At 37.6% G+C, this 22,724-nt stretch overlaps 2 protein-coding genes across 3 annotated transcripts in view; one reads left to right on the forward strand and one right to left on the reverse strand.

The window, feature by feature from the left end:
- Ddx20 (DEAD-box helicase 20) lies at positions 1–12,583 on the forward strand. The gene is made up of 11 exons (XM_026394168.2): positions 1–556; positions 1,059–1,153; positions 4,795–4,963; positions 5,602–5,716; positions 5,833–5,975; positions 6,124–6,262; positions 6,364–6,422; positions 7,611–7,693; positions 8,232–8,337; positions 8,468–8,569; positions 11,003–12,583. Exons 1-11 carry the CDS (start codon positions 256–258, stop codon positions 12,163–12,165), a joined length of 2,475 nt encoding a protein of 824 aa, XP_026249953.2. The 5' UTR covers positions 1–255; the 3' UTR covers positions 12,166–12,583.
- Positions 12,584–21,873: 9,290 nt separating this feature from the next.
- Positions 21,874–22,724, reverse strand: part of Kcnd3 (potassium voltage-gated channel subfamily D member 3) — a 205,407-nt gene continuing 204,556 nt past the window's right edge. For both annotated transcript variants that reach the window (XM_026394138.2, XM_026394137.2), the window contains one exon: positions 21,874–22,075. In XM_026394138.2, coding sequence (XP_026249923.1) covers positions 21,874–22,075 — 202 coding nt within the window. The remainder of the gene's footprint in view (positions 22,076–22,724) is intronic.

A 22,724-nucleotide genomic window follows, 5' to 3' on the forward strand; every position in this document is an offset into this window, starting at 1 on the left:
CACGGCGCCCTCTGCAGGCCGCGGGAGGTGACACACCGGTAGTTCGTTTTTCCTCCCCTCCCTCTTCCCCAGGCCACATTTTTTTTCTGCTAAGTGTTCACCAGTCTGAGCCGTCGACTTCCGTCCCTTCCCTCCACTTCCAGGCCAGGCGTGTCACTGTCTTCGCGGGAAGAGTGCCAATAAAGTTTTTCCTCTTCTCGCTCCCAGGAGCTCCGCCTCGCCCTAAGTATCGCGAGATCTGGTGGCGGGGCTACCATGGCGGCCGCATTTGAAGCCTCAGCGGCCGTAGCAACCGTGGAGACCGTTATGCCAGGGGAGCAGGTGGCCGGGGAGGCCTCGGCCCTGGAGCCCACTCCCGGGCCCGTGCGGAGCCTGAGGACGGCTCATGATATTGGCGGTCCGCGGACCCGCACCGGAGACGTCCTGCTGGCAGAGCCCGCAGACTTTGAGTCGCTGCTGCTGTCGCGGCCGGTCCTGGAGGGGCTGCGGGCGGCCGGCTTCGAGAGGCCTTCGCCGGTGCAGCTAAAGGCCATCCCGCTGGGGCGCTGCGGGCTCGGTGAGGGCGGGGTCCCGGAGAGTCCTCGAGGGCGGGAGGAAGGGAGGTCGAGAGGCGGCTGCGACTTGGCCTGGGAAAGACCCGGCTCAGCGCCCATGCGGGACTCGGCCTGGCCGAGGCGCTAAGGGCACTATTGAATCTGAAGATAGTTTTAGACCCTTTCGCGCTGACAGGTGGTTCTGTTTGAGAAGATCGACAGTAGAGGTTTAGGGAACAAGCATGCTTCTGGATATGGCCTCCTGCATGTTTGAGAGTCAACTAAAACTAAAGGTGCCATTCTGGTTCTCTTGTCCCATGTTGGTACCTAAGCTGCTTCAGTGCGTACTGGCTAGTGAAGATTTTTTTTAAATATATATTTTTAGTTATATGTGGACACAATACCTTATTTATTTTTATGTGATGCTGAGGCTCGAACTCAGTACCTCATACATGATAGGTAAGTGCTCTACCCCTGAGCCACAACCCCTGGCCCCTGATTTTTTTTTTTTTTTTCCTTCCTCAGATTTAATTGTTCAAGCTAAATCAGGCACTGGAAAAACCTGCGTATTCTCCACTATAGCTTTGGACACTCTTGTTCTTGAAAACTATAGTACTCAGGTGAGTTTAGCTCAGAGGATTTAGAGGTGGGTGTGTTATGTGTACTTTATCAAAGGTCAGGTGAAATATAGAAGTATAGCTTCTCAGAGGTAGAAGTGAATCTGATGAATAGAATTAAACAGTATGAAAAAGTATTTAAATAAAGTAGATATTAAAGTCGTTCAGTGATGATAGTGTGAATAATTACCAAGGATATATTATTAGTGTTTGAAGTTTGAAATTTCCTGTTATTACCATATCTTGAGGGATGTGAGGTAGTGTTTGACTTGGTTCATAGTATTGTGATGCTTTACTATACAGATGGTCTTAAGTTCTGTGAATGTATCATACTGATCTCATTTTCTAGGTTGTCTTGGAGTACATGTAAGATCGTCTTACCCAAATTATGAGGAGATCTGGGTTTGGAGATCAGTTCTTTGACAATAATTTGTTACACACTTATACTACATATAAACAGAATGCCAGGCATTGGGAAATTCAAAGATATTGTCTTTATAGTTTTACTCTGAAATTAGTAGTTTTTGCAGATGTTTATTTCAAGTTCTCAGTCATGAATATCTGATGATGAATTTTCAACAGTTGTTTTTAACCTGGGATACCCATATTCATCATCTAGGAAGGTTTTTTAGTCCTATCGTATATTTACTAAATTCTGGGTTATATTGTACAAAGGAAGGCCTCCTACTTCCTAAAGTCCTGGCATCAAGTCAAATGCAGAAACCTTAAAAAAGTTCCATATAAGACTCATATTTTTTGTTTAAGATCTTTGCATTGTCAAAATTAAACACTTTATGTGTGAATGTGTGTCAAAGTAATACTAATTTTTGAAATTTGGAGCGTCCAGAATAATTACAGAGGAGTACTAGAAAACAAAACTTATAATTCTATAGAGAAACTATTAACTGTTGGCATTTTTTTTTCCTAGTCGTTTTTTTTTAAAGCAATTTCTTCTTTTCATGTAGTCTTACCTTCTTCTCTAGTAAGTACGTTGCAGAATTTTCACCATGGCTCTTGAGGCCTTTTGGGATCTTGTCCCTGGAATTAGCTGTCTGACCTTTGCTTTCCCCCAAATCTGTCCAGCCTCTTGGGCCTTCTTGTTCTTAGGTACTGTCTTAAGGTACATTTGTTGTACTTTGCATTTGTTGTTTCCTCTTCCTGAAATATTTCCCATGGTGTCACACAGCTAGCTCTGTGATTACCTTTAGCTCTCTTAAATGTTACCTCCTTGTCATTTTTTATATTTATTGTTTAATCTCATCATCCCAGAATGAAAGTGCCAAAAAGTCAAGGACTTTAGACTTTTAACTGTTGATTCTCCAGCAGCTAGTATGTTGTCTCACCCACAGTCTTATTTTTATTGAATGAATAGATGAATGAATGGTGTGTTTTCCCTTGTCAATTAAGAACTCATTATTTTATTCTATTAGAGCTATATAGTTATACATAGTATTGGGTTCATCCCAACAAACAGACATTCATGGATTTCGATTTCAGTTCATGATTACCCCTCATTTTTCTCCTTCATTTCCCTCCTTTCTCCCATTCTCCTTCCTCTGTTAGACTTCCTTTCACTTATCTATTAATTTATATTTGATTGAATCTTTCTACCTATGCATAAAGGTGAAGTTCCCTGTCATGCATTTCTATATGCATATAACATGATATTTTAAGAATTCATTCTGCATTGCCTCGCCTTACCCATCCTTCCATTCTGCTTCTTGATCCTCTTCTACATTACTGATCTCTTTATGTTATCCTGTCCTTTCTTCCTCCTTTTTTTTTTATTGCACTCTAACTTTCGAATATAAGAGAAAACATTTGACCTTTGAATTGAGTTTGGCTCATTTCACTTAGTATGATATTCTCCATTTCCATCCATATACTGGCAAATGCCATTATTTCATTCTTTTTTATGGCTGAGTAGAACTCTATTGTGTGTATATATACTCACAATGATTTCTTAATCCATTCCTCCATTTATGGGCATTTGAGTTGATTCCATAATTAAACTATTGTGAATTGTGCTACTACAAACATTAATGTGACTTTATCTCTGTGGCATGCTGATTTTAGATCTTTCTTTTGGGAAAATGCCAAGGAGTGAGATAGCTGGATCATATGGTGGTTCCCATTTCTAGTTTTTTAAGGAATCTCTGTACTGCTTTCCAGAGTGGTTGTACTAGTCTAAGGTCCCACCAACAGTGTACAAATTTACCTTTTCCCCCACAACCTCATCAGCATTTATTGTTTATATTCTTGATCATTGCCATTCTGACTGGAGTGAGATAAAATTTTAGTGTAGTTTTGATTTGTATTTCCCTGATTACTAAGATATTGAACATTTTGTCATGTATTTGTTGCCCATTTGTGTTTCTTCTTGTAAGCAGCTTCTGTTTAGTTCTTTTACCCATTTATTGATTGGGCTATTTGGTTTTTTTGGGTGTTAAGTTTTTTGAGTTCTTCGTATATTTCAAATATTAATTCCCTATTAGAGGAGTAACTGGCCAAGATTTTCTCCCATTCTGCAGGCTTTCTTTTCACAGTCTTAATCATTTCCTTTGCTGTGCAGAAGCTTTTTAGTTTGATGGTATCCTACTTACTAATTCTTGGTTTTATTTCTTGCCCTTTGGGGATCTTGGTATAAGCAAGTTGGTGCCAGCACCTGTGTGATGGAGTGTTGACTCTGTGTTTTCTTCTATCAGTTGTAAAGTTTCAGGTATAATTCCTAAGTCTTTGATTCATTTATTTGAGTTTACAGAGTGAGAGATAGGGGTCTAGATTCATTTTTATACATATAGCTATCCAGTTTCCCAGCACCATTTGTTCAGAAGGCTATCTTTTCTTCAAAATATATTTTTGGCATCTTTGTCAAATATCAGATGGCTGTAGATATGTGGATTTGTCTTTGATTTCTATTCTGTTCCATTGGTCTTCATGTCTATTTTGATGCCAATACTATGCTGCTTTTGTTGCTCCAGCTCTTTAGATCAGGTATTGTGATGCCTTCTGCTTCATTTTTCTTGTTTGCTATTGCTTTGGCTATTCTGGGTCTCTTATTCTTCCGAATGAATTTAAGATTTTTTTTTTCTAATTCTATGAAGAGTGTCATTAGTATGGGGATTGCATTGATGGGGATTGCATTGAGTCTGTATATTGCTTTTGGTAGTATGGGATTTAGACAATATTAGTTCTGTCTATCCAAGAACATGGGCTCTTTCCATCTTCTAAGATCTTCAATTTCTTTCTTCAGTGTTCTGTAATTTTCACTGTAGAGATCTTTTACCTCTTTGGTTAGATTAATTCTCAAGTATTTAAGTTTTTCTTTTTTTGAGATTATTGTGAATCGGATAGTTTTTCTGATTTTTTCCTTGGTTGAACACTGTTGGAATATAGAAAAGCTTTTGATTTTTGGATGTTGATCTTGTATCCTGCTACTTTGCTGAACTCATCTCTAGAAGTCTTTGAGTTTTTTTGGGGTCTTCTAGATATAGGGTCATATCATTGGCAAATAGAGATAAAAACTCATCATTTTAAATGATAATTTAAGTGAAAAATAGTACATCATATAATGAATGCTAGTTATGTGCCAGATAAATGTATTTATTCCTTTGTCTTGTTAAAGGTGTTTTACATTTTTGTAGATTTTGATCTTGGCTCCTACAAGAGAAATTGCTGTACAGATACATTCTGTTATTACAGCCATTGGAATAAAAATGGAAGGCTTAGAGTGTCATGTCTTTATTGGAGGAACTCCATTATCACAAGACAAAACCAGACTTAAAAAGTGTCATATTGCTGTTGGATCTCCTGGTAAGATATCAAGACCTAACTGGCGTTCTTAAGGAACCAAACACTTTAATAACAGTAAGGATATAGGAATCTTTGATAACTGTGATATTATTTTTGTTGGGGGGATCTGGCCCTCATGGCCCTCATGCATGCTAGGCAAGTACTCTACCACTGAGTTATACCCCTAGTCCCAATAATAATTTTTTTGATTAGAAGTGAAGAGCATTAGACCAGTGAGACTGATATATGACTGGATTACCAACAGAATTTATGAACTCCATTCCTAAGGATATTTGAGTATACATATGGGATAAGCTTCTGAGAAGAGAAGATATGAGATGACTTTTTGGAAGCCCCACTAAACCATGGATTGAAGTTATTCTTTGGCCTCTTTATTAATCATTTGGTCATGAATTACTCAGAATTGAATGCTAGATTTGATAGAAATGGCATTTACTTTCCTTTTTTTAATGTAAAGGGAGGGAAAAAGTGGGCTTAGGCAAGATCAACACATTAGATTTCTTAGTTTGTTTAATGTATAAGTGAATAATGAGAATTGAGTCACAAAATTTAGCATTACAACCTGTGGATGGAGTAAAACATTGGAGCAGATTTAGTACATCATAAATATTTCAGTGTGCTTTTTTTCTGGAATTTAGGGAGAATTAAACAACTCATTGAACTTGACTACTTGAATCCAAGCAGCATTCGTCTCTTTATTCTTGATGAAGCAGATAAACTTTTAGAAGAAGGCAGCTTCCAGGAGCAAATAAAGTAAGCAAAATAACTAACTTGACTATAAGAATGGTACCCCAAAGTATCTGTCTATATCTTTTCTAGGTAGTGATTACTGCCTGAATGATTTCCATGATATATATTTTATTTTGCAGTTGGATTTATTCTTCTTTGCCTGCTAGTAAACAGATGTTGGCAGTGTCAGCTACTTACCCTGAATTTTTGGCTAATGCTTTGACAAGGTATATGAGAGAGCCCACTTTTGTAAGATTGAATTCCAATGATCCAAGTCTCATAGGTATGTACGGATTTTGGGTACTTAACATTTTTAGTTTGTTCATGATATATTGGAGCTTTTCCTTGCCTAGTTGGCTTTTGCTGTTTCATAGTTTTTAGGATATAGCAAATGTGTTTGTTTTAACTGATGACTCTTGACTTCTTTGTAGGTTTGAAGCAGTATTACAAAGTTGTCAATTTGTACCCTTTGGCACATAAGATTTTTGAGGAAAAGGCTCAGCATTTACAGGAACTCTTCAGCAGAATTCCATTTAATCAAGCCTTAGTCTTTTCTAATTTGCACAGCAGGTAATACAATTTAAAAGGTCATATGGGGAACTTCTGGAGTGAAAGGAAAGACATAGGGCAGTATTTGTAAAATTATAAACTGTTATGTTATTTTTTCATAGAGCACAACATTTGGCTGATATCCTTTCTTCTAAAGGTTTTCTTGCTGAGTGTATTTCAGGCAAGTTCAACTCTTATGTTAATTTTTGTTTAGTATATTGACTTGAAGTCTGCCTCCCTAGTCAGAAGGAAGTACCACTTCATGAATTGTCTTATTAATGACGTTGCCCTGACTCTTCAGGGTAAAGGCTATTTCAGGCTTATTTTTCACTGGAATTAGATATTATAAGATCCTGATTTTATTAAGAAGTAACTTGGTATATAGTAATAAATTAGAAAACTAGTATTCAAAGAGACTTAATTTTTATTAGAATTTCTAAGTTATATCCACAAAAAACTTAAATCTATAAAATAAAGTTTATTATCCTAAAAGAGTTTGTTTCTTGACATTGTTAAAATGCTAAGAATTGCTAGCTGAATTGACTTTTTGTTGTTTTTTTTTTTTTGGTGGTGGTGCTGGGGATTGAACCTAGGGTATTGTGCATGCTCGGCAAATGTTCTACCACTAAAGCTATTCCTTTAACCTTTGAGTTGACTGTTTATGGTTTTGTGGAAGGCAAAAGTGATTCAGTTCTTGCCTCAAAGTTATGTTATTATTGCTGGCCTAATAGAAATGAAAGATTTAAAGGAAATTTTAATTAGTGAGATCATTTTTATAGTTCTCTCTTTTCTTTTTAAATATATTTTTTAGTTATAGATGGACACAATACCTTTATTTGTTTTTATTTTTATGTGGTGCCAGGGATCAAACCCAGTGCCTCATGCATGGTAGGCAAACGCTGTACCACTGAGCCACAACCCTGGCCACTCTTTTATTTCTTAACCTGTTAGGTTGAGCTTGTTTAGTGTATCCTGAAGTACTAGGGAGTCTATTTTCTAACAGGCTGATATTTGGGCTCTGGATTCTACTTTAACACCAAATTTACAAAGGGTTGATTAAAGTAATTTTATTTTTCTAAGAGTTATTTGTTATTCATCATATATAACTTTCCAGGTGTAATGCTATATCTGCAGGCATCATCTGGATACCATTTAAAATTAATTTTTTAATTTCAGAATAATTGCCTAAAGCATATTTTAAAAGATTCTGACTTTAGATCTTAATCTAGGTTTTCCCAGGACAGAATTAATTGTGACTGATGTATTTAAAGTATTAGGATTGGGAGTTATGTCCCTTGATTTTTGCAGATTTGGTAAATATGTATTGTTTCATTGTTTTTATATGCCTTTTCTTTTCGGATCTTTTTAGGCAACATGAATCAGAATCAGCGTTTAGATGCTATGGCTAAACTGAAGCAGTTTCATTGCAGAGTCCTCATTTCTACAGATTTGGTAAGTTTACTGATTCTGTTTGGATAACTAATTCATCTTGACATGTTCCATTATCAGATCTAAAGATCTTGCTTATTACTTTATGTGTATGTGTATATCTAACAAGAATGCCAGAAGATAATTATCTTTCCAATTCTGGGGAAGACATTTCCTTAAAAATATCTTTAACCACTGGGTGTGGTGATGCATGTCTGAAAACTCAGCAACTTTGGAGGTTGAAGCAGAAGGATCACAAGTTTGAGGCCAGTCTCAGTAACTTGGTGAGATACTATGACTAAATAAAAAAGGCTGGGGATGTGGCCCAGTGGTAAAGTATCCTTCGGTTCAATCCCAGTACTGCCCTCTGCCAAAAATAAATAAATAAATAAATGTTTTAGTCTTTGTTTTTGAAATTAATTATTAGGAATAGATTTTCTTTGCTCCTAAATATTTTCCTCCTCTTAATTTGGCTCTTGGTTATACTTAAAAAATATAATGTACGTTGGTAGCCATGCTATAATTAATGTAGACAGATAATTCTTGTCTTCTTCAATTCAAGACTTCCCGTGGAATTGATGCTGAGAAGGTGAATCTGGTTGTAAATCTGGATGTGCCATTGGACTGGGAGACATACATGCATCGGATTGGCAGAGCTGGTCGTTTTGGTAAAAAAAAAAGAAAGAAAAATGAAAAAAGTTTGAGTGTATTCTTTAATGGGAAGAATCTGTAATATGATAGGTGGACTTGGAATGTCGTGTGAAATGATTTACTACCTAACACTCCCTCTGCTTTTAGGGACATTGGGACTGACGGTTACCTATTGTTGCCGGGGAGAAGAAGAAAATATGATGATGAAAATTGCCCACAAATGTAATATCAATCTTCTTCCTTTACCAGGTATAATTTTCTGTGTCATTTTGTTGTCATTAACAATTATAGTGATGATAAGTGTAAGATAAATAATAATAGAATGCTTATGATGTGTTGGCTATTATTCACAGTACTGTATGTTAACTTAATTCTCAATACAGTCCTGTGAGGTTTGTACTGTTGCTTGCTTTTTGTAGATTAGGACATTCAGGCATAGACAGGTTAAAGAAGGTGTTACAGCTAAGTATTGAGAACAGAATTTTAAGCTAACTAATAGCACATGAAAAATGGAAAATATTCTACTACTATATTAGCTCTGTTTTTTAAGTTAATTGACTTGCAATTTGGCTTTATTGTTCTTTGACATAGGTGAGGTATTTTACTTCCTGTAAGTTGTTATGAAGGTAATTCTTGCCATATCCTCTTTTTGTCACCAAGGGAAGGAATAGTATTTTTAATTTGAATACTATTTTGAACAATTTGAATGTTTTTCTTTTGATCTTAGTGGCTCATTCTGTTTTTAAAGTGTCATCTTAATGATTTCTTAAAAACAGTCTTAAAAAACTTTTTGAGTGGAAACATGATTTGATATGCATGTTATAGTAAATGTACACTATAAACGGTATATATGTTTACATACACATTGTGTACGTGCGTGTGTGTGTGTATATATATATATATGTAAAACTTGTAGAATGTGGGATGTGTATTATTGAACAAATAGAACGTTATTGATTCTATATTTAATTTTGTTAGTTATTTTATAATATTAGATTAAGCACAGATCTTGGATTTCTGTGGATTCTAGTAATTCTGGCTTGGTAATAATTCATTTTATGATTTTTTTTTTTTTTACAAATCTCTTCAGTTCCCCTAAGCTTATGTACTGATTTGTAAAATGTTTTAGAATAGATATTTGTTGGTTCTGAATCAATTCTGTATTGGTTCTAAAACTGTCAGTTCTTTCTATGTGTAAGTCTATTGATATGGAAAAAAATTGAAACTTGGTAGAAGAGCATTAGGACTTCTTTTAGGATTCAGTATCATAGCATCTAATGATAAAAGTAAAATTTGCCTTTGGATGCTAGAAAATGATATATTTGGATCTTTACGTAATGTGAACAACCCAGAAATCATGAGAATGATATTCATCCTCTTAGGTCTATATTAGAATGGGAACTTATCTTACAAAACTGTTCAGATGAGTTACCTATGGCAAGACAAGGAGGGAAATTGGCCTGTATTTTAGGCCTAGATAAGCAAGGGATGTCATTTGAGTAGGAATCAGAGTTTTAGTCAGAGTCTGTTCATCAAAGGATCAAGAGCCTTCATTGAAGAATCCAGACTCAAGGGATTTAGTGTGTACACATACATGGGACATAAACAATAATAGATAGTAAAGATCTTTATGAAGCAGGGGCTCAATATGTCTTTTCTATCTAAGATAAAAATCAGTCACACTTTGGGAAGGTCTTGAGTATATATGTGGAAGTGAATTGTCACACTTGGGGAATAAGACTTAGAAAATTGAAGGTAGCACATTTTTAAAAAATTAGAAGTGTATTAGTACTATAGATCTTTTCAGTTATCTAGCCCCCCCTTTTTTTTTCTGTAGAGGATTTCTCTTCACTGTTAAAGAGAGTGTTGGGGTATAGGGTGGAAGATATAGGTGGGTAGAGTTATGGTTGAAGCTTTGGAGAGCACAATTCATTTTCTTATAACTTATTTGTCTGTCAGCAGTAGTGAGATAAAGGAGAGGGACTGAAGAGAGGAAGGATAAAAAATATGAGAAACTTGGTGCAGACTTGTTCATCACTCTGAGAATAAGCTCTTTTTGAGTAGAGGTGGAGTAGCTACTGCTTAATAGTATATACGGGTCTTATATCTTCCTTCCTTCCTTCCTTTCTTTGTTCCTTCCCTCCCTCCCTCCTTCCTTCCTTCCTTCCTTCCTTTGATTGAACTCAGGGCACTCTGCCACTGAGCTACATCCCCAGCCTTTTTATTTTTTGAGACAAGGTCTCACTAAGTTGGTTAGGGCCTCACTTGCTGAGGCTCTTCTCAAACTTGGCATTCCTCTTGCCTCCCAAGCCACTGGGCTTATAGGCATGCGCCTTTGCACCTGGCTGAAATGATGCGTGGTAACCGGTAATTATAGGATATATCTGAGTTCATCAAACTTTCAACAAGTGATTGATAGATATCTGTCCTCCTTGACCTAGAATAGAGTGACACATAGTGGCATTTTTGAGGAAATTGATAAGACTTAATTTCTTAGGTAAATTCCTTTATTGCACAATTGCTTAATTGTTAAAAATATTAATATATTTCTTAAGTTTCTTAGTACGTTATTTGCATATTTTGTATTTAAACTTACATGACCATGGAAAATGTATAAAATCATTGAGAAAATGCTGGTTGAGCACAGCTTGAGAATTTTATATATTTTTTTCTTTTATGTAGATCCCATCCCTCCTGGTCTGATGGAAGAATGTTTGGATTGGGATGTGGAGGTTAAAGCTTCTATGCATACATATGGCTTAGCAAGTGCACCTAACCAGCCCCTAAAAAAGCATATTCAAAAAATAGATAGAGCCTTTCAAACTCAGAAAGTTCGTGGTAACCACGTGGCTTCCTCTAGAAATACTTCTGTATCTGCATTATCAGTCAAATCAAAAGTTAACACCAAACAAAAGCTTCCTGTGAAAAGCCACTCAGAGTGTGGAATTATAGAAAAAGCAACATCACCAAAAGAACTGGGGTGTGCCATACAAGTGGAAGAACAGATGAAGAATTCTGCTCAGATCCCTGTGGAAAATTCTACCAGCAGTCAGCAACAGGTCAAAGAAGCTTTACCTGTGTCACTCCCCAAAATCCCTTGTTTGTCTTCCTTTAAAATCCATCAACCATGCACTCTGACTTTTGCAGAACTAGTAGAGGATTATGAACATTATATCAAAGAGGGGTTAGAGAAACCTGTGGAAATTATCAGGCACTACACAGGTCCTGGGGATCAGACTGTGAACCCTCAAAATGGTTTTGTGAGAAATAGAGTTACTGAAGAGAGAATACAGGTATTGGCAAGTAGTAGCCAATCTGGAGACTCGGAGAGTGACAGTGATTCTTACAGCTCAAGGACTTCTTCCCAGAGCAAAGGAAATAAGTCATACTTGGAAGGCTCTTCTGATATTCAACTGAAAGAATCTGAATCTACTCCTGTGGATGGCCATATCTCTTTAGAACAACACCTGAATGGAAATGATGCTTCCAATCCAGAGGAATATCAGGAATCACCTGAAATCCAGGTAAAGGCAAGGCATAAAGAGGGGTCAAACCAGCGAGCTAAGCAGAGCCGGAGAAACCTACCTAGGCACTCTTCCTATCGATTACACACAGAACCCCAGGAAGATGATTGGTATGATTGTCGTAGGGAAGCACATCTAAATTTTTCTGATACCTACCAGGATTATGAGGAGTACTGGAGAGCTTACTATAGGGCATGGCAAGAATATTATGCTGCTGCTTCTCAGTCGTATTATTGGAATGCTCAGAGACATCCAAGTTGGATGGCAGCCTATCACATGAACACAGTTTATCTACAAGAAATGATGCGTGGTAATCAGTGATTATAGGATATATCTTCGTCCATCAAACTATCAAGTAATTGATAGATATCTGTCCTCCTTGACCTAGAATATAGTGGCATTTTTGAGGAAATTGAAAAGACTTTCCACAGGACCCCTCTATTTTTCACATTATTTTGACTAAGTCCAGGTGTATTCCATCTTTTTTTTTTTTTTTAAACGAAACTTCTTTATATTCTCAAAAGAGAATTTTGGGGGCATAGAGCTAAAAGTCCCAACATGCCATTTTCTGTAAGCTATTCCCAAAAGAAACATTTTAAAAAGATGACATATATACCACTGCTTCCTTAAAAAAATAAAAAGAGTAAAGATTTGAAAAAGTAGTGTTAATCTGTCTGTGGAGTTCTTTACACAAGACTTGAGCTGCATTCTTGTAGAAATTCATAGCATGGTAGATAGATCTTTTAGGTTCAGGTAGGGAGGAATATTTAAAGATAGCTTTAGGTTTTCCCAAAAGTACTTGATTTGGTGTTATTTATTTCCAATAAAAATTTTATTACTAATAAAAACATTTAGCTTAACATGTTGACATGTTATCTTTTTAAGTCTTTTTTTTTCTTGAGATTGTGAAAACTATCCACATTTTTACTGTGTGTTTACATCTTATTTATGTTGTAAGAGTGGCCATCTGTCTTATTTATGTTGCTCAGGTAGAGGAGCAGTTTTAATATGTGTTGGATTATTTTTGGATTAGTACATTTGATTATTTTTTATTTTGATAGAAGCTATAGGTGGGCCACTGTTTCTCATTCTAGAAGCAGAATTCTGAATGTTAATTTTGGAGAGTTCATAGATCCCCTGAAGAACATTTGTGGAACCCAGGTTAAGAACTGACCTGCTCTGCTAGTAGGTAAGGGGAAGTTGTTAGTGCTGAGTATTTTGTGGAAGCAGAGTTCTTCCCTTTTTAGCCTCTTCTTAGAGTGTCTTCATCTTGTCTCTTATAGAAAAATTCCCTCAGTTTTTACCTTTAATGCCAGGATCCAAGGGGAGTTGTCATTTTTCTGGATGGTGTATCTATAAATTAAGATTTAGAAAAATGTAATGGGAAGTTACATGTTCTTTCTTTTTTTCCTCTGGCAGTCCTTTTATCATTAAGCTTTTGGTTGCCAGACCTTTCTGTAAACTGGATTTTGTGTGAGAGAACCCTTATGTTTTATCTTTGAGAAGCTTATTCATTTTTAAAAGGGAGCCTCTTTTCCTTATACTCTTATATTGTCTAGGCAATATAAGTACTTTTTTCGGGCTGGGGATGTGGCTCAAGCGGTAGCGCGCTCGCCTGGCATCCGTGCGGCCCGGGTTTGATCCTCTGCACCACATATAAACAAAGATGTTGTGTCCGCCAAGAACTAAAAAATAAATATTAAAATTCTCTCTCTTTAAAAAAAAATAAGTACTTTTTTCTAGGGCTGTTAGCAAACACCCACAGCCATCACCATTTACTGTCTAACATCCACTGAACACATTCTTAAACTGGTTAACTTGGATTCTTGTTGAGTTGATCAATGATAGGCCTTAAATGTTTCAGCACTATGGCTGTGTTGTCAAGTTAGAATGAATTAATATTGTAGATAGCAAGTCCATAATTAGGTCCACCATGTTATTAAGGAGAGATCTTAATTACATATTTAAATATGATCCTGTCATTGCTACCCTTTTCTACCCCCTTTCCCAAAATATAGCCAAGTTCACAGTTATCATTGCTAGGAGATTAATTTAGGATATGCTACAGCTTAATGAAGTTACCCATTAGTCTTGAAATTAATTGGATTCTCTCTAGGTTTGTTTTATTTTGTGTTTATTATTTTTTTCTGTAGAAAATAAGCTAGAGGGCTGGGGATGTGGCTCAAGCGGTAGCGCGCTCGCCTGGCAAGCGTGCGGCCCGGGTTCGATCCTCAGCACCACATACCAACAAAAGATGTTGTGTCTGCCGAGAACTTAAAAAAAAAAAAAAAAAAAAAAAAGAAAATAAGCTAGAGGTGAGCATATCCATACTTTATGAAAATACTAATTGCTAGAATTTTCATAAGCATTTACTAGGAAAATTTAATCATTACTTTCCCAAATAAAAGGTAGTTAAAGTAGTGGATGTGGAAGATGTCTGATTTGTCTTTTGTGGCAAAGGCTTTTTGTTTGGATATGTTAGTCTAGGTGCATGTTCACATAATCTGTTATGAACCATTGCTAGGTTTAAGGTAAGTTCACCTGAAAAGAGTACTTGCCCTGGTTGAGAGTCTTCTACTTTCTAACCTTGTAACAGTCATTTAGCCTCTGAAGGTCCAGTTTTCTCATCAATAGAGTGAGAAAATTGGGGTGGGGACTGGGGATATACACAGTGACAGAATGCTTGCCTAGCAAGTATGAGGCCTTGGGTTTGATTGTTAGCACTGGGGAGTGGAAGATTTTTAGGGTTCCTTTTAGTTTAATTGTTGGGCTGGGATTGTGGCTCAGCGGTAGCACAGGACGGACCTGGGTTCGATTCTCAGCACCATATAAAAATAAAGGCATTGTGTTGTGTCCATCTACACCTAAAAAAGAAATATTAAAAAAAAAAGATTTAATTGTCATAGAACTGGGGATGTAGCTCAGTGGCAGAGCACTTGTCTAGCATACGTGAGGCATTGGGGTTTGATCCTCAACACCACATAAAAATAAACAAAGGCATTCTTTCAATCTACAACTATAAAAAAATTTTTAAAAAAGATTTAAAAAATTTAAAAGAAGAAAAGAAAGAGAAATCACTACAAGTATTTGCCTTATTACCACCCTGACTTAATAGTGATCTGGCAAATAATTATGCAGAATTGGTGGTACAAGGACTTGCTTTCTCTATCCATTTATACATTTAGTTGGCTTCCTATTGGACACTAGTATAATAAAATCTTCATTCACACCATAAAGTTTTTAGTATGTAATCAATATGGGTATAATAGCATTACTCCAGATTCCATTAGATATAATATTTGATTAAAAAAAGATTTAATTGTTAAATGACTCATAATGAAGCAAAAATATTTTCTAATCATAGAAAACCATAATGAAATTTATGAATATAGAGGACCTTTATAAATTCAAGTAGTGTGGGTGAACTCTGATGCAGATTGGTTAAATGTCTAAATTTTCAAATAGTTTTCAATCCATATGCTTTAACTTGAATTAGGATTTCAGTATTAACGTGTAGAGAAATCTTTGGAAAATCTGCTTCTTTGGATATTTCTCACTTGGAATATTGTTTACTCTTTAATTAAAAGTAATATTTCCTAAATTTACTAAGCTTTAACGATATGTGGTTTAAAGGTAGACTTTAGCCCCAGAATATTAAAAATAACTACATATAAATTCTAGTATTTTTAGATGAAACTTTATAAGGGAGTAGTTTTTTTTTAATTTTAAAATTTGTTCTAATTAGTTATACATGGCAGTAGAATGCATTTTGACATATTGTACACAAATGGAGCACAACTTCTCATTCCTCTGGCTGTACATGTGCAAAGTCACATCAATAAGGGAATAGTTTGAAATTTTGGGGCTTTCTCTCCTTAAACTGAAATTGGGCTAATATTTAAAAGTAAATATTTTATAAATATAAATTTATTTTTGATAGTTATAGCTGACATTGGAACTCTTGCAAGGTTATCCTCTTATTTTTGTAGAACATGTTTATTAATTTGTACCTCTGTGAATAAGCACATCTGTCCCTACTTGACATTTAGTGCTTTTTAATGAAAACAGGGATTCACATCTGGTTTTCTTTCTATCAGATTATTTGAGCTGTAGTGACACCTAGTGGGTGATGGGGATGTAAGCATTAGTGATTAAAATGAATTTAACAGCCAACTTCTAGGACCTTAGGCCATCAAGCATCTGCCTTAATGTTCTATTTCTATTTCTGTTTTCATTGATTAGTAGTTGTAGGGAAATTAAAAGGATTCATAGTTTTGATGCCACACTGAAACATGAAAATGGCTGCTGTACACTTACATAATTCTTAATTTTAAAGCAGATCTTCAAGGTATCTAATCCGGTTAAGATGAGCAAAGAAATGAAGCAAAGAGGAAGTGACTGATAAGAAGTCATATATGTGATAGAACCTAAACAAGCCTCTGGTTACTAAGCTTTCTACTCAACCCCATATAACAAACACTTTGGATTTTTATTGCTTGAGACTTTGGTTTAGATGGAGGAACAGATATTATATATATATTCTTAGAACCAGAACTGCACATAATGGCAGGTTCTCTTTCAATGATAAAGGGCTGGGCCTCAAAAGAGCTATTGACAAATGTAGTTAAGTGATTTACCTTTTAAATGTTTATTTGTTAATGAACATCCATTGCTATAGCATAGGGGCAGGCAAGAACCATCAGGAAGTTCTTATAGAGTTACTTACATTGAGGGAGGCTAGTAGGTGGGTTAGACTAGGCCTTTATGCAACCCTGAGATTGTCATTTCTTGGGCAAGTAGAAAGCCCTCTTTGTTCATATTACTATTATTTTCTAGTGTATGGTAGTACCATTGGAAGGAATGGAGAACTAATCTTAAACTATTCATGGCTGGGGTTGTGGCTCAGTGGTAGAGTGCTTGCCTAGCATGTGTAAGGCACTGGGTTCGATCCTCAGCATCACATGAAAATAAATAAAGGTATTGTGTCCATCTACAACTAAAAAAATTAAAAAAAATATTCATAGTCAATCTCAGGGTTTGTGGCACATAGTTTGTTTAATCCAGATTGGATACATCAGGTACAGCAGTGGCACACGACTCAATACTGTAAATGATATACATGTTGTAACATATGCACTACAGTTTCAAAAGAAGACGACAGGAAACTCAGGAGTCATTTTCCCATAGAAAGTTTTCACGTTTATCTTCCTGCAGTTTTGTACAGTATATTTCTTTGCTATGTGATGTTGTTTAAGCAAAGCTCATTTATTATACGAAAATAGAAAAAAAATCACAATTGATGTTTTTCACAATAACAATGGGAGAATGTGACCTCTAAGGAAAACATACTGGAATGTCTGATTATCAAAAATAGACCATCCCTCCCACCTCCCAGGTTTGTAAAATAGTCCATTGGTCCGAGGGCCTCCCACCCCCACCCCCAGGACTTGGGTCAGTGCCCTACACTGGTTAGAGTGATATCAGCCAGTGTAGTAAAGTAAACTGCTAAGATAATGTCATTCCCACATTTGATGAGAAAAAACGTAGAACATCCTAAATAGAAAACAAGACTTATAAGGAATCCCTTTAAAGCTGCTTTCATTTTCTGATAGCCACTTTCTTTTAGTTCTAATGATGCTCTTCATGATTCCGTTTGGGAAACACTCCAAGGGTCATGGGTCAAAACAGTGTTTTTCTTCATCTGATCATTTTAAAGCTTTGCAAATAACAAGAATTCATTAGGAAACCAAAAAGGGAAAAATTAAAGTTTCTCAGGTTTCTGTTATCATGGTAACCATGCCGACTAGTATAGAGGGATACTAATATTGCCTTAAATTAACAGCGTTGGGATCCTTCTGCCTTATGTTACCTGGTAATTAAAGTGAGGGGGGTAAATGCCTGAAATTCATTAATAACCTCAATTCTAGTGTTAGCTCATTTTCAACCACTACTGTGCAAACTTTTAAAAAGACTGAAAAAAAAATCTAGGTATATAATGTTTTAATGTATACATTCCCTACTTGACATAATCCTGAAGTGCAGGAAAAAAACCTGGATAAAGTCCTCAGCATATCCATATGTGGTTTTGGTTAATCATGGATCAGTATTAACCACTTTCTTTTTAAATTCTGTTATTGTAGACTAATGTGTTCAGCTGTCATTGAGAATATCTATTGGTCTCTTGAAAAGGGTTCTGTACAATTAGTCCTGAGCTTGACACTACTTAGGAAAATAGGGGATTAGGGAAAAATAATAGTTTGCTTCTGGAAGTCCTGATTCCTCAGGGTGGTTCTGAGTGAAATATTTTCTCCCCTAATCACCACCCTTGAAAACCAGGTTTTAAAAATATAAGCAAGCAATTTTATATTTTTAAATATAAAATAGAAAAAAAAAATCTCAGGTCAAGATGTTTAGGTCCTGAATTGAATTGTGGTTCTGCCACTAACTTGCCATATGAACTTGGATGAGTCTGCCTGTTTCATCTCTCTGAATCAAGGTTTTAGACATTGTTGTCAGGAACATAAGGAAAGGTATGCTTTGAAATGGTATCATCCTAGCCTTCTCTTCATTGAGAAAAGACAACATCTGACTCAAAAAAACCCTTGACTATTATCTGTTTCTGTCAGAGTTGGTGGTCCATAGATGGTTCTACCCAGGAAATGGTAACTTCTAGAGTACAATTTGTATTAGCACTGTCAGAGAATTTCCAAGGGCTGTGTCCAAGAAGTATTTCTATTTACAAGACTCTCTAAATTCTAGCATGGAGTCTTTCATGGGTCGTCTCCAAAGCATTGCTTCTGGGAGGCAATGTGTGTGTTGTGGGGCGGGGGGCAGGAAGCATTAGCCAAAGGACTTCACTTCTGGTCCTAATTCTGTCATTAACTGACTGTATGGCCTCGAGCAAATCCATTTCTCTGGGTCTCATCTTTCTATACTATAAAATGAATTAGATATTCATTCAATTAGACCTAGTTCTAGGTTTGATATACTCTACTGTATATTCTGTTTCCACTCAGTTGACATATTTGAATGTAGTGTTTTTTGTTTTTTTTTTTAACCCTCCTGCCCTCAATGCTGCCTACCTCCTGGTTACCTCAAAAACCATGAGTGGGAAAAGTGATTTTGGGAACTTTCTATTAAGCTAAAATGGTTCACAAACTAAAGAAGCTCAACATCATTGTATCAAAAAGCTGTTGGTCTTCAGAAAACTGATTTCCTGGTTTTTCAGTTGCTAGTCAATAGTTAAGACTTATTAAGCTGATTCAGTACATTTTGATGGTGTGTTTATTTTAAAATACCCTTTAGCAGTGTAGTCTGGCTGTATTCTATTGTGTAGGTGAGCCATTTTCCTGGGTTAACATCTTTGGACTAGAGGTAAGGTGGGTCACTCAACACTGACTAATGCTGCAAAGAAAGGTGGAAATGAAGGGAATGGTCTAATGATCATTAGGAAGTATTATGATGTGGACTTTGGAAATGAAAATGAAGCAACATAAAACATTCAATTCCTTAGGGTCAATAAAACATGGGGAATTGGAACATCAATTAAAATTAATTTTGTAAGGACCACTAACATACTCCCTTTGGTGTATTATCAAAAGTGACATGTAGATTCTTGGTTAAATCAGTCATTATTCTTAATACTGTAATGACCTTAAATGAAACACAGGCAATTTGTATATGCAACCTTGTGCCTATTTACTTCTCCATCCTTTACCCCATTCAGTTTTTAGGATGTATAATGTCCTTAGGAATTCCTACTTTGTTCCATTATCCATGGATTCAAGAGAAAGTTCTTAGTCCTTTGCTTGCCTTCTAAATGGGAATCTGGCTTGGTTCTCTGCCTTTCATGATGAGATGTGTGTATGACGTGGATGGATTTATTTATTTTCAGATATGTTTAGGTTGGTGGTGTGTTGTGTGCACACATATGCCTCCATAGTTGTATGGTAATACTTTCCTGCTTTCTTAAACCAAAGCTGCAAAGGCAGGAGCCACCCCATTCCCATGTTAAGGGGAAATTCTTGAGGCCAGACCCAGAGAAAGGACTATCATTGGGTAGTGAGGATTAGCACAAGGAGATGAGGATTGAAAGAAGGCTCTCCTCTGATCTTCTGCCTACCTCCTGGTTACCTCAAAACCCATTGACTTCTCCTGCCTACAGGGTCATTTGAACTGGGGTCAGAAGGAAGCCCACAGAGAGAGTTTTTAGGTTCCTAGCTGGTGAAACTCATTTAGATGACTCTGGTGGGCAGAGAAATTCTTGGCCTACAATTAAACAGTTAAACTCCAAGCTACAGAATGGATGAGGAGTTCCGGGGAAGCTTGTGCATTTCAGTGCCCAGGCTACAGAGGCTGCAGTAGGGTAGCTGGGGATTGAGGAGGGCAGGAAAGGGCTTGTCACTAACCCTGAGGCCCACCTGCTCTGCTATAAGTGATGAAAATGGTTAGGAGGATTCTAGAAATGCTGTTCCCAGCCCCACCAGGATGCAAACTAGAACAAAAAAGCTGTCCAGGTTTTCAAGAAATAATCTTCATTCCCTCATTGGTATGGAGGCGATCAGCTTCTTCCTCATTGCAGCTATCTTCAGAGATCAGGCCTGAAGATGCTTCAGACCCAAGGCATCTTTCAGACCAGGTAAGAATCTCTAATTTGATTTTATGCTTTGAAACATCTTTCATGAGGCACAGGATTAACCTGCAGCCTCTATGTGGGAGTTGCCTCAGGCTGGAGGTAAGTCAGAAGACTCTTGTCCATTATGCTGTCCTTTCTGGAAGAAACTGCTCATGGGGCCTTTTTGCAGAGCTCCTGATGGACTTTATGGTGGATCCTGACATGAAGGATAGACACCAGGTGCCAAAGGGATGGCTGCAGCTGTGAGTCCTGGAGTCTTCTGTCCTCTTTTCACAGGTACACTAGAGATGATGGCTTCCCAGAAGTTGGCTTTTCCTTTTTCAAGATCTCAGTGTGATAAATCTGACCATTTCCTCTCTTCCCCAGAAAGAGCAATTGAAAATACTAGTGGTTCCAATGACAAGGGAAACATCTTTGTTCATAGGCGGACTGGCCTCATCCCCAAACTCTCCCCATTCTTGCTTCATTCCTTCCTCTTTGTCATTTGCATTCACTCAGATGTAACTCCCAGGCACAAGTCTGTAATACTTGGCAGTGACAGAGAGGGCTTTACTAGCACGTCTCAGGATCACTGGATCCGTGTAGAGACAGATGGTTGGACTCAGAGAAAAACAGCCAGGGGGAAGCAGAAAGGTACAGAGACAAAGGAGACAGAGACAGACAGAGCATAGGGTTATTGTGTGGTCAGTTGGCAGCTCCGTACAGGTCAGCTGGGCAATGAGGGCCCAGACTCAGTTGACCTCACCCACCTGGGAGAATGGAGAAAGAACTCAGCTATAACTGACTTAGAGCCTGAAAGCTTTTGCTATAAAAGGAAGGAAAAAACAAAAAACAAACAAACCCTCACAAAATGCATTGTTTTGGTTCAAAGATGTTGGGTCCATGGAGAAAAACATTTCACAAAAATCCGTTGGTGTTTTTGTTTTCCACCTTTTCCCATGAATAAATATTATCCATTAAGAGCCTTGAAAAAGGTGCTTAAATACACAGTGTTATATTTTCTTCCTGTTTTGCATGTGACCTCTTGGCCTCTGCTGCTCTTGGTCTTATAGTTTCCTCACTGGGGACTCCAGAAACAATTGTCATTTGGTCTGAGGCTCCCCTTCCAGGACCTGCCTTGACAGGCAGCCTATCCCCCCACCGCCCGTCCCCTACCCTTCCCCTCCCTCCCTTTCTCTGGCCCCAGTGAGATGCAGTATCACAGGGCTATGTCCAGGTCAGCAGTGGGGACCATGGGTGCCCCTTGCTGCCTCTTTTTCCTTCTCAGTGCTAGGGGTGCAATGGGGCAGGCAGAAATAGTGGAGAATGGGGGAGGGAGTGGTCCCACTGGCCACCCACCAACATGCCAGCCCCCTTCACTCCCCCTACCCCATGTGGCTTTCTGTCCAGTGGTTTTACAAGGCAGAGACCTTGACAACATTGCTGGCTATGGAAGGAATGTTCGTGTTGGGGCCCGGGCTGGCAGGGGGTGGCCGATTTTCCCCCTCTGGGGTTAGCGCTGGGGGAGTGGGGATGCTGATGATGGCTGTGGTGATCTGGGATGTTTTGCAGTTTGGTCTCAGTCCGTCATCTGCTTTCAAATTAAGGCTGGAGCGACTAGGATAGAAAAGAGTGAGTTGATGATGGTTCCTGCCTGTCAGCAGCCCAAAGCTTCCTTGACCCCCTACATTTCTTCATTATTAGGAACTAGGAGAAAATTTTGGTGACCATCTACCTCTGCCTTGGGCAATCAGCTTGTAATTTTCCACTCTCAACTATTATTCCTGAACTACTAACAAAGTCATGTGAATTGGGCTCAGAAATGCAGAGTATACATTCCCCCACCCTATCCCCTTGCCCTGCAGTGGTCATTTACCTGTCATTTGTGACATTTGGCATTTGCTTTCCCTGAATTCTCTGCAACTTATTTGAAGGTAGTGGGACGTGGCTTCAATAGAAGCAGAGAAGGGAGGGAAAAGTCAATCTGTGGTTCAAAATCATTCTGGGATAAGCCATGCATAACACAATTGTGAAAATTATTTCTTTAATAAAATTTCCTTCTTTGCACTGAGGTGGATCATTTTGGATTGTTTTTGAGTTTTAAAATCCCTAATATCCAACCCCACTTTTGGCCTGCTCTGTATCCTCCCACAGCCTGTGAAGGCCTTTGGGTTAACTTCAAAGGATGAGAAAGATGGTGGGGGTGGAAGGAAGATGTGGGCTCATGCATTAGATAAAGGGGCATCTTGAAGGTCCACAAGTTCTC

The sequence above is a fragment of the Urocitellus parryii genome, chromosome 11 (assembly GCF_045843805.1).
Source record: "Urocitellus parryii isolate mUroPar1 chromosome 11, mUroPar1.hap1, whole genome shotgun sequence".
In the NCBI taxonomy this organism is placed as follows: Eukaryota; Metazoa; Chordata; class Mammalia; order Rodentia; family Sciuridae; genus Urocitellus; species Urocitellus parryii.